Consider the following 12,851-nt stretch of genomic DNA (forward strand, 5'->3'; position numbering starts at 1 on the left):
CTTACTTTATTTGAAAGACAATGATTGGCATACAGAAGGTATGCACTAGCATAAAGTAAACTTTCATGAAAAGCATTAAAATCCATTATAAATTAATTTATTAAATAGGTATTTGGTATATGTGATGGTTTTATTAGATATTTCTCTTATTTACTGCCAACCCCTCCCCCAAAGTCAAAACAAATCAGAAAAGTCTCCTAACTCGAATTTACACTAAATAATTTATTTCCCCAGATGTGTATGTGTTCCAGATGTGGTAGATGACAGTTCCGCTGGCATCCTCCATCAATCACAATATGACAGGACACAAGAGGCTAAAAATGGCTCATCATAATTTATTTTATGTTAAAATGTACAGCTTTTTTTGTTTTTTCTTTTTTTGAAGTAACTGACTAAAAAGAGAAGAGATAAATACGCGAGTGCTGCTGGCTCCTATTTTATACAAGGTCGCGCCTCTGCTTGGCCCTCACTGTCACCTGTATAGGTACAAAGGCTACAAAAGGAAGCAATATAAACAGACACAAATAACTTTTTTGCTTTTTTACATGCGATTTGTAAGCTTAGTTTGAGCTATTCACAAGCTACTCTTCTATTTTTCCTTAAAAAATAACTCCAATATTTTATAAAGATAGAAAAATCTACAGATGGAATGAAAATGTAAAGTTAGAGGCATTTCCATAAAATAGCAACTTTACACCAAATTCACTATTTTTTTTAATCCTGCCAAGTATTTGGACATATATGAAATGCTTCAAAACCTGACAGATAAATACTGAGATATGCTTCATTCAATAAACAAAAGTGTGCATTTATAAAACAGAAAGCTGCCTTCCCCCAAAGGAACCTGCCACCAGAATGGAAAAGGGTCTCAACTTTACACCGAACAGTTAGCAATAACCCTCTTGACTAACCAGATGGGGACAGCTCTGATAGCTCTTTACAGTTTTATAATTAACAAAAATAGAGTTTTTTTTAAACCCTCAAATTAGGGTACCCTAATCAAGGCAAAAAACTTAAGAAATGGCTTACCGTTAGCACAACACTTGTACAGTACTACAAAATGCACTGTCACTAACAAAGACATTAGCGGCATGCGGAAGTGTCACCTTAAACAAAATATACAGTAATTGAAATGCTAAAGGCATTTACATGGAGTCGACAAGGAAGGAAAAAAGCTCCGGGTTCAATATTAAAACAGGTGATCTGGGGAGGGGCTTGTATCCACACTGTTTAAGGGAAGCAGGCACCAAGAGTGGCTGCCCCTAACCGTAGTCCTAAGGGAGGCCTTCCTTTTGCAGAGGATTTTATAGAAAAAGTAACAGAAACAAAGGTACCAAAAAAGAAAAAAGGAAAAAAGAAAAACAACTTGTATAAGGCTTTCTGCTGCATACAGCTTTTTTTTTTTTTAAATAAATGGTGCCAACAATGTTTTTGCATTCACACCAATGCTGGTTTTGAAATCGTACTCTTCAAAGGTATTTGTGCAGATCAATCCAACAGTGCGGCCCAGCGGGCTCTGTGGGCTGCCAGGCTGCCTACCTTCTCATGTAGGACCCATTGAGAGATTGTTTGGACATGCCTGTGTTCATGTAGCCATGGTGTCCAGGGGCCGTGTACATCATGTTACTGTGGGGTGGGGTCTGCATTGGCTGCTGGGCATATGGCTGGGTCCCCATCATGCCCATCTGCATCTGCATAGGGTACTGGGGTGTTTGATTCATGTAGCCATGGTTGCTATGGTAGCCACTGTTCATCATTGGCTGGGACATGCTGTACCCGTTCATGGCATTCAGAGTGTTCATGTTCATGTTCACAGAGTTGACATTGTAGGCCGGCGCTGGCATCAAGTTCACACTCATGTTCATGCCTCTTTGCATTGTTAAAGTCCGTGCAGGACCCTGCATGGCTACAGTCTGGGAACGCCCATAGATTTGTGACTGATGGGGGGCAGTGGCTGGTGACAGAGATGCCGACTTGGTTCTCATGGAGACGTGGCCCTTGCTGGCAATCTGAGTTTGCAGTCTTTGGCTGTGGGAGATGCCAATGTTTGAAGTAGCCATGTTCCGCTGCAAAAGAGGCGGTGGCAGATTCATGGGAGGAGGAGTCAGGTTAGGGGGTGGGGTCATGGTAGCTTGTGCTTGGGGTCCCCCAGGGACGGAGTGTGGAGACTGAGAAAGCTGAACAAGCCCTGTGTTACTTAGTGGTGTGGACAAAGAGGCACTGTTTGCATAGGAAGTCACAGCAGCAGAGTGGCTGTAAGGCAATGAATGGTCAATAAGGGTATTCGTTAACTGCTGCAGTTTGGCAAGGCTGAAGGTGGCAGATGGCTGTGGGTAGTGTCCAGCCCCAAAATCACTTTGACCCATTCGCTCATATAAGCCAATGTTGGCATTGCTGGTCTCGGGGATGTCAGCCAGCTGCATGGGTGGGGTAAAGTTGGCGGCCATGCTGCACTGAGCTAGCTGCTGGTTGCTGCTGGGAGGCCTCTCCACCACACAGCCTTGGGGAGACTTGACGCTGCAGGTTGGAGGGGAGCTGATGCTGGGCTGCTGCAGCATGCTGCAGCTCCCACTGATGTTGGACATCTGCTGGGTGACGGCACAGCTGCTCTGCGTCAGATTGCTAGAGGTGAGGCTGCTGTAGGAGCAGCTGTTCTGGGAAGAGCCGTTTCCGCAGATGCTGCCACCCATGGTTGAGTCATAGCTGCTTGGGTTTTCGTAGTTCTCCGTTGTGCTCTCGATACTGCCCAGGTCACTAAAGCCACTGTCAACGACTTGCTGTGAGTGATCTGAGACTGACGGCACATCCATCATGGGGCTGGTCTCCATGCTCTGCAGAGGCGGCACTGTGATGGCAGTCTGATCAGGGCTGATTTGGGCATAGCTATTCTCTAGGGCGGGGACATTGGGGCTATTGACAGAACGAACTGACTGGCCAGGGTGGGAATGGACAGAAGAAACTGGGCTGTGGTCTGACGGTTGGCATTCGTCCAGAGTGGTGGCAATTTGAGGGCTTTGGTCTGTATGTGTATAGTTCTGCAGGGTTCTACAGGCTTCTTGAGTCTCGGCACAATCCTGAAAGGTGTCATCGTGTTCCCTGTTTTCTTGGGTCAAAGACTGAACAGCCTGGACGGTCTCTGAGTCAATTTCCACAGGGGCTGTGCCTCCCTCTTTGAGCTCCTCGTTGATATCATCACTGTTCTTCTGGTCCTGCTTCTGAGTCTGGTCTTCTGGGGGCTCCTCATCAGACTCGGGTGCAGTTCCAGTGTCCCCAGAAAGTTCTTTCGACTCATTGGTACATGCAACTGCAAGATCTACGCCGCAATCCATAAGGACCTCAGGGTTAGAATGATCAGGTTGAACACTAAGGTCTAAAAAAGCTTCCTGGCTCTCTAGCGCATCCTTGAAGGCTTCCTTTGGGAGGTCACCCCTCTCCATGTGACTGTCATCTTCATCATCCGCATCATGGTCCTCATTGTGAGATGGCTCTTCCTCCTCTTCCTCCTCCTCCTCATGATCATCCAGATGCACAGGATCTTCTTTTTCCATGCAGATTTCTGGTTCTTCTTTCTCTTTACTTTCAGCACCATCTTGGTCTTTTTCTGCAGTTCCTCCTTCTTCCTCCTCCTCTCGCTCTTCCTCCTCCTCCTCCTCCTCCTCCTCTTCCTCCTCCTCACCTTTGATGAGGTCCTCATCTACCTTTTCACTTGGTGATTTACAAGGACTCACAGGTGCGCCTGTCTCTTCCTTTCTGTTCCCTTCCTGCGGCAGTAGTGTTTCCAGGGCCTCTGTCACCTCCCGCTCTGTTCCCACAGGGCTGCTCTTGTCTTCTGAGACCTCCTTCTGCTCTTCTACTGCCACCTGGTCGTCTGGCTCCATGGGTGTTTCTGGTGGGGTGTACAGGTTCAGTTTAAACCCCGTCTTCCTCTCCTTGTTCTGCTTCCACTTGGAGAGCCCTCGCTTTGTTCCTTTGGGCCATGCGTGTTTGCACTTCAGGGCTTCAGAACTGTCTCTGTTGCCTTCTTTCAAGCATTCTGCATTATCATCCATGTCGTCTTAATGAAGAGACAAAAAGAGAGACAAGCACAAGTTTAGAAAGTATAACCACACACAACCTGACACACAGCTCTACATTTATTAGCAAGCACAGCTTTCAATTTCGCACCTTAAGAGATGATGGGAAAGATAATTGAGAACATCGTGGCATAGACCAAGCTGAGTAACCTAGACCTAGGAAGGTAAATGACATTCTATGATGTAAAAGCGGGGAGTTCCACAATACTAAAAAAACCAAACCAAACCAAAACCCAATTTCAACAAATCTGGAAATCGAGCGGGATGGGAGTAATGCTGGTTTATATTCAAATCATCACTGCCCGGGGAAAGCGAAGAGGACTAAAGTCCTAGCCGAGGAAAGACCACCTCTTTGTGGACATTTACTAGATTTAAATGATCTCAGGTGACATTACTTTTTTTCTTCAGAATTATTTATTTTTATTTTATATGCATGGGTGTTTTGCTTGTATGTATATCTATGCACCAAGTGCATGCCTGGTACCAAAGAAGGCCAGAAGAGGGCATCAGATCCCCCTGGAACTGAAGTTATGGATGGCTGTGAGCCACCATGTGGGTGCCGGGGGGGGGGGGGGGGGGGGTGTAGAACCCACATTCATGGGTCCTCTGGAAGAGCAGCCAGTACTTTTAACCACTGAGTCATCTCTCCAGCCCCAGACATAAAAGCATACCTGTGTATGAAGCAAATGAGTGACAAGTAACTGCACACTGCACTGCATCTGTAATCATCATCATAAATGTCATTCACGATTTATGAATACAACCTACAATTCAATTACTGTAACTTTTAAAATAAAGTTGTTTTTTTGTTTTTTTTTAATCAGCTATTCTGTCCACAGTATATTTGGGATCAGTTTGCTGTGGAATATAAGAGAGACTGAGAGGCTGGAGCCCCTCTGCCGCCAGCATCCATGGCTGAACAGTGACTCAGCCCTGGCACCTGAGTGATCTCTGACCACCGGCTGCCCTTCTGTGGCTTATCCACTCATTTCACTGGTCAGCTGATCATCATGCTTATGGACCACATGGGCCCTTGACTTTTCTAGAAGGCTGAGTCCTGGAGCACAGCAGAGCTGTGCACTACAGGTTAGGACACAGTAAAATCAACAAACAGTTCTTAGAGTCTGAATTAGACAACTAGAAACAGAGCGTACGTAATTGAACTTTAGCTGCAATTCTGAAACCTACTCTTCTGCACCCTATATGTACATGGAAATACGATTGTCTGTTTATACAATACAGCAAACAAATATACATATGAGTAAGTACACACACATAAAATACCCAGGCCTTAACATCTTTAGGAGACTAAGAATCAAATCAAGCTGGGTAGTAGTGGTACACGCCTTTAATACCAGCACTTGGGAGGCAGAGGCAGGTCGATCTCTGTGATTTGAGGCCGGCCTGGTTTACTAAGCAAGTTCCAGGACAGCCAGGACTGTTACACAGAGAAACCATGTCTTGAAAAATGAAACAAAACAAAACAAACAAAAAGAATCAAATTAAGAATCAGTGGTCAATCTAAAGGGAAAGTTGTATAAAGAGTGACATTCTTATTAGAAACACAATTTTATCTGGGTATGGAGGGTCCTGGTCTACATAGTGAGTTTCTGGACAGCCAGGGCTATAAAATGAGCCCTGTCTCAAAACCCCAAAAACCAACAAAGTATTTTAGAGAATATAAATGAACAGTAGTAGAAGCCAGAAGTAGAAAGAGATGCCAGAAGCAGCATTGTCATTTAAATAATAAAACAATCGCACACAGACTTCCCTCCAGGCATCACCCACACTGACTAACAGGACAAGCATATGATACAGGATCTGTACAAGTGCTGAGCTCCAGGCCTTGGTCAGCTTTCTAAGGATGCTCAGACCATTTCCTTTCTGTTCACAATGGCAAGTATCAGCCATGTCAATGTCCTTACCCTCGTGTTTTATATTTATATGTGAGTACGCGTGTGTATAAGTTTGAGCACAATTTTCAGGAACAGGTTTTCTCTTTCTACCGTGTGAGTATGGGAGATAAAAATCAGGTTGTTAGGCTTGGCAGCAAGTGCTTTTACCCACATTTGTGTTCTCTGTGCTACCGATCTACAGCTGCTGTAGGGATACATCCCTAAATGAGAAGATGAGTTTTCTGATAACCACCTTCAAGAAAGAGAGGATCCTGGAGCAAAGCTGGCAGATTGTGCACAAAGGGTAAAGAACACAAAGCAGAGAAGAGAGGAAGTGACAGCTCATCTCTAGGCTTCTACAGACAGCCAGACGTGGAAGTAAGGTTGTCTTCACACCTGAAAATGTCTCTCCTGGCAGTTTGTTTCCTATGGGTAAAGTGCTTGCCACACAGTCATGCAGATTGAGTTCAGATCCCTTGATTCCATACAAAGACCGGGTGGGGTGCCTCATGCCTGGAGCCTTAGTAGCCTCAGTATTGAGGTGCCAAAGACAGACAGATCCTGGGGGCTCACTGGGAAAAAGGCTAGTAGAAACAGGTTGAGTTCCAAGTAAAAGTGAGATACACTGTCCCCAAAAAGAGCGGTGGGGCTAGTTGTGGTGGTGTACACCTTCGATCCCAGCACCTGGGAAGCAGAGGAGGACTGACTTCTAAATTTGAGGCCAGGATGTCTATATATGGAATTCCAGGCACGCTGGGGCTACATACTGAGAGACTGTCTTTAAAAGAGAAAAGGAAGAAATGTAAAAACAATGAAAAGGGGAACTATAGATATTCACTAAAGAAGTCAAGGAGGTACTGGCTAGTTCCTAACACCAGCTACAGACAGCAACTCCTGTGGTTCCCAGAAAAAGGAGTTGGCTGTTCCCTAGGCTGCAGCAAGATTTGGACAGAGTCATTTCAGCTTTCCAGCTATCGAGAGGCTGTCCCACAAATCCTCATCGTTCATCTGGGAGTACCTGTGCTAACAGGGCAAAGGATGCTTTAAACGGGGCATCAAAGACATTCATTGATGTCTGGTATGTTTGTAGAGGATGGGGAGAGAGGGTGTCCCTGTCAACTTCAAAGAGAAGCCTGTCTATGGGATTTCTGTACCCCCATATTAGCAAGGCTGCTGCAGGTTAGCTGAGATGCCTCTGGACCACAGTGGGCTTTGGGCACTGCAGAGTGGCAAGATGCACCCTGTGCACGGGAAGCTGTCTTCAAGGAAAAGAGAACTGCACATCCACTGCTCACACTGGCAACATGCACCCTGATGCCAAAACACTAATAGGTAGAAAACCACAGATGGGCAGCAAGAAACTTGCACTGTGTTTCTTACTAGTCTTCAAAGCTTCTGAGATTGAGCCAATTTCTACAGAGTAAGAGATACATTTTAGTTTAGAGACGACGTCTAACACAAAACCCCATTAAAAGAAAAAAAGGCTGAGCCATTGTGAGTGAGAAAAGAAGGGTTGACCCTTTTTAGATGCATCGGTACAGCCTGTGGACATCAGTGGCTAAAGCCTTGCAAGCCTCCACTTACTTCTACAGAGGGCAGCGTTCTTGAAGAGATGATTGTCTTTTTCTTCCTCTTCCTCCGTCTGCCTCTTCTTCCCCGGCTGATGCTGATATGCTCTTCTCAGAACTGGCTTCCTGCCCTCTTCCTGTACCTCGATCTCACAGGTAGGCTCCAGCTGCGGCATGGGCCTCTCTTCATCCGAGTTGTCAAAGGGCTCGTGCAGTACCTCGGTTGTCTCAGAAATCGTCTCGGTTGTCACGCTGCTGTTGATCCTCCGGCGTTTACGGCCCCTTTTCTTCTTTACTACAAACGGCCTCTGAAATTAATTCCAAACATAATACACAAGTGCTCCTGAGAAATTAAATGGTTGAGGCGACATGCAGCAAAGTCCTGAGTGTGCCTGGAAGCCTTATCTGTCAGGACTTCTGCAATGCCTTTGTACTTAACCTTCCATTTGATGTTTAACATCCCTCTTGGGTGCCAAGAACACAGGCAAGGGTTTTCCAAATAAAACACTTGTTTACTCAAGCAGGGGCTTTGAGAGAGAGCACCCAGCAGCTTGACTGCAGATTTTCAAGCTGAGCACTGCTCTTCTAGCATGTACTTTCTAAGCGGCACTTGCCAGCCTCAATATCTGGATATCACAGACTGTTTCTATAAACAGTGCTTTTGTGAATGCTGCAGTAATCAGCTATGAGGTCAACCACCCATCACCTACTAACTGCATGACAAGAACTATGGGAAACCTCCTTGCCCCAGAAATGAAAGGGCACTTGAAGAAACAATTACTTCATCAGTTAGAAAACAAGAGTTAGAGACTGGTGGCTGCTGGGATATGAGCAATTAACTTTATATACTATTTTGATAAGGAAGATATCTAAAAAAGTGATAAAATCTTTCTGTGTAAGATAATGGAACAAATGATTTCCCAAGGTTGCAATGATAAGCTATCTATCCAAGAAAAAAGTACCTATGATACAAAATTTAAATAAAGGAACAGGCAGATTCGATGTTAAGATATGTATCAATGAGCCATGAAATTGATGGAACTACTCTTTGAGGGATCACTATGTTTACACAAATGCTAGGCTTTAGGTCCAGGGTGTAGCTCACTGACAGAGCACTTACCTCTCACGTACAAGGTACTTGCTCCATTCCCAACATGGTGAGGGGCAAGGGCACTACCTCCAAGCAGTACCAAAGAATTACTGCATCATACATTTTTAATGCTTTCAATATTCTTAAAGAGCACATTTAGACCTATTAATAATTCTAAAATTTAACCACATTAGTAATTTGACATTTGTTGTCATTAATTCCCTTCATCCTCTTACCCTCCCTAAGCAACTAGACTTTCCCCAGATACAAGTGCAGCCAATACAGAGCTGACTCCCTTCAGGTTAAATCCATATGGACAGTAGTGGCCCATGCCATTCCTTGGATGATTCTGGTTGTTCATGTTTTTACATCGAGTTCCTCTCATTATACTCATAATACACAAATGCATTCTCTGTCTAAGAAATTAAAATGCTCAGCGGCCAGTAGTGCACTTCATGGAATGCTCCCCTTTGCTACATCCATCTGTGGGGTCAGACCAGCAACCGCCTGACAAACACCTCTCAGGACAGCCGTGGGCAGAGCCTTCATTTGTACCATGCTATCACTACTTGTCATGGCTAGCCTAACAGTATCTGGCCCTGCTGCACGCCACAGACAGACAAGCAGATATGGGAGAACTATTGCCTACAAACAAAAATCAATGCTCCGCTTTCTGTGCCACTGGGCACGAGCTGGTGTAATCTGGAGAAATTAAAAACTACTAATGAGTAGTTGGCTACATGCAAAGTAGCAGCAGCAAAATCAAGGGTACGAAATACCGAGCAATTCTATATGAGAGTAAGGGACATTAAAGGCAGGAGCACTGGCTTGGAGTTTTGAGATGTGGCTGCTTCTCCAGTGAGTTATGTGACCCTGTTGAATCTGACTCCCTCAGGCCTTGAAGGGTGATTATGTATGTACTCTCTGAGGTGCCCTCCTGGTTATCATGACTGGGTTTACTCTTGTCCTGCAGACCAGCAGATGGCAGTGCTAACAGCAGGAAACACAATCACAACTGTAAGATAAATGATTATGACACGGATCAGTGAGACAGCAAACATATGAAGTATACCAACAGAGAGTGAAACAGAAACTAAAGAACACTGCAAAAGTGAGTTAGACTTGAAACAGTTGACGGGGTGAAAAGCTCAACGCACACACCTTTCTCTTAATGGAAACTGACTGTGGTTTGGTCAACCGCGGGGGAGATGTCTGAATGTTCTCTTCTTCCTCCTCATCTTCATCCTCTTCGTCCTCTTCTTCATCCTCTTCCTCATCCTCTTCCTCACTACTCTCTTTGGACAGCTCTAACAGCTGTCCTCGCTCCCCTGCCACTGACCGCCTCTCTGGAGAATGCAAGTATTTGTTTTTCGATTGTACTTTTGCAGGTGATTGCCTACTGTTAACTCTAGACGACAGGATCTCTTGTTCCTCCTTTTCCCAGCAGCTGGCTTGTTCCATTAGTCGTTCAGCCTGGGTGGGGTAGGGGGCAAAATGGTGATTGGTGAGAGGGTAGTTACACAGCTGGAGCCTCCGGGATCAGCGGAAAGGATCTCAAAGTGAGTTCTGAGGGGACAGTCAGCTGGCCGAGCAAATGTAAGCCGTATCATCTCAGGACCCTTTGCACCAGTCAGGATAACAAATCTAAGGTGACTGGATTTCGTGGGATATTTAGCAGTATTAATGATGCAGCGAATTGATTCGAGTCCTTTATCACTACATTACATGCTTACTGGCATGGAGCATTCCAAGCAAGTTCATAAACACATGGAATCGATTGACAGAGCAGCACTGCAGCTCACCACCAAATCTGATCTGATTACATGCTGTCACTGTGAAAATGATGCTTTGTGATCAATGAAAATGTCTCATTTTTCATACTCAATAGAATTATGTCTCACTCAGGATAAATTAGTGCTTTATCGTTTTATAAGCTGTCTATATAACTAAGCTTTTACGATGATGACAATGACGTAGTTTAAGCAAGTTACAAGACTAAAGTCACACCTTAGGATGACAGAGTACAGCATTACCTCCTTTTCAGCTTCCCGCTCTTCTTCAGAAACCACAGCATTAGAAATTAAAATGGGGGTCCATCTTAGACTCTCTGGATCAAGTTCATTGGGTCGGGAACAGTTTTTCAGTTTTTCCATGTGACCCAATATCAACTTTTCCCTTCGAATGATGACAAACCTGTAACACAGCAAGGCAAGACAACATGAATCCAAGAGTGGAGAGCTATAGGATATGGCACACATTGCACTCCCAGACTCGGGAGGCAGAGACCGGAGGGTCTCTGTGAATTTGAAGCCAGCTGGTCTACAGAGTGAGTTTTAGAACGGCACCCTGTCTAAAAAAAAGGGGATGTTCTATTGGGAACTCACCAAGGCCAGCTGGCCTGGGTCTGAAAAAGCATGGGATAAAACCGGACTCGCTGAACATAGCAGACAATGAGGACTACTGAGAGCTCAAGAACAATGGCAATGGGTTTTTTGATCCCACTGCACGTACTGGCTTTGTGGGAGCCTATGCAGTTTGAATGCTCACCCTCACTAGACCTGGATAGAGGTGGGTGGTCCTTGGACTTCCCACAGGGCAGGGAACCCTGATTGCTCTTCAGGCTGACGAGGGAGGGGGACTTGATTGGGGGAGGGGAGGGAAATGGGAGGCGGTTGCGGGGAGGAGGTAAAAATCTTTAATAAATAATTAAAAAAAAAAAAAGACCTGAATTAGATTCTCAGCACCTCAGGTGGCTCACAATTGCCTGTAACTTCAGTTCCAGAGGATGCAAGGCCCTCTTGACCTCCATGGACACACACACAGAGATAAAATGTAATTTAAAATTTTAATAATAAAATTCAAATAAAAAAACAAAACAAAACAAAACACCCCTCAGGGTTAGATGGATCTACTGGCGCAAACCTGTCATGCCAGCGTTCAGGAGGCAGAGGCAGGAGGATTACCATGAGTTTGAAGCCTGCCTTAAAACACAAAGTAAAATGCACAGGGGAGCCCTCACCTGCCATCTCTCCTGTCGATCATGTGGAGGTGCTGCAGGGTGGTGGCAATGTCGTGTGGGCACATGCCTGTGGCTCTGCTAATGGCTTTGATGCTAATGTGCCTCTCATGGTGGTGGTAGAGATATTCCAAGATGACCACTCTTCCAGTAGGCCAGGTAGGAGAGACGGCCCAGATCAGAGAGTGGCTTTTCGGGAGACCCTGCTTGGCCTTCTCTTCTAGAAAGCAAATAGCCTAGGGCAGAAAAAGCAAAGCTCTGGTCATGTTGGGTGCTTCGGGAGCTAGGTCTAGGAGCCACTAGAAATGATGTAATCCGTGGTAAGCAAAAGCATCACACAGGTGAAGTACATCCTGTCAGACATGTAGCCTCTTCCAGTTACTGGGATGTCACCTTGTCAAATTTCTGCTCGTCAATCTTTTGTGGTGGCACCGTAAGTCAATTCACAAAGTTGGTGGCAGTAAACATACATGGTAGTGTATGTCACAGAGGCTAAAAGCTAAGACTAAAGGCATGACTTCTGGTCAACACATAAATCTCCTGCAAGCTTGAAATTCTTCCAGATGCTCACTGTCAGGTGCGCAGGAGCCCCGGGAAAGGCCACTCTGGCATTCATGGCCAGATTGTTTTCCACAGGAGACCCAGTGATCCTCTGACAGCTGGGGCTTAATAAAAGAGAAGGGCTTTGGCTGACACAGCCTGTATTGCTTGCTCCATTTAACCAGCCAACTGATCTGAAGCGGTTTTAGAACTAATAAAGCAACATCTTTCATGTCATAGGGGGCAACGCACATCTTCTAGCTCTATTTTCTGTTTCATAAAAATTAATTTAAAAGCCCAAAATGTTGCTCCTACAAATTACAAATAAAATGCATGAAAAAAGAAAACCAAAACCTTAAAACACATGGTTCCATGTGCATATTAACCCCCCCCCCCCCCCCCCCCCCACCCCAGCACACAGAGCCTGAAGGATGCAGGCTCGCTGGCACGGGAACTCTGACACGAGAAAACTTCAAGCCCACTTGGAGGAAACGAATGAAAGCTGGCGGCCGTCTCGGTAATTAGGAGCCACTTATGGAGAAGAGAAGAAACATTGTCTGTCAAGTAATGGTGTCTTCTTTGCTAATTATTTCAACAGCCTCACCTTAGTGAGCTTCCTGGGTTTAAATAAGCATCAAGCACATACAGTAGGTGGCAGCAACCACCAAC

At 45.2% G+C, this 12,851-nt stretch overlaps 1 protein-coding gene across 1 annotated transcript; it reads right to left on the reverse strand.

Annotated features, from left to right (window-relative positions):
- Positions 1-41: 41 nt before the first annotated feature.
- LOC121434982 (histone acetyltransferase KAT6B-like) lies at positions 42-11,878 on the reverse strand (the record flags this gene model as incomplete). Its single annotated transcript, XM_041633988.1, is given in 6 exon segments — positions 42-4,054; positions 7,553-7,844; positions 9,788-10,099; positions 10,660-10,819; positions 11,646-11,782; positions 11,784-11,878. Coding segments are annotated over 6 exon segments (3,515 nt in total), but the record flags the coding sequence as incomplete, so codon positions are not given.
- Between the last annotated feature and the right edge of the window lie 973 nt (positions 11,879-12,851).

The sequence above is a fragment of the Microtus oregoni genome, unplaced genomic scaffold (assembly GCF_018167655.1).
Source record: "Microtus oregoni isolate MIOR12 unplaced genomic scaffold, Mior012 000045F_ref0000178, whole genome shotgun sequence".
Lineage (NCBI taxonomy): Eukaryota > Metazoa > Chordata > Mammalia > Rodentia > Cricetidae > Microtus > Microtus oregoni.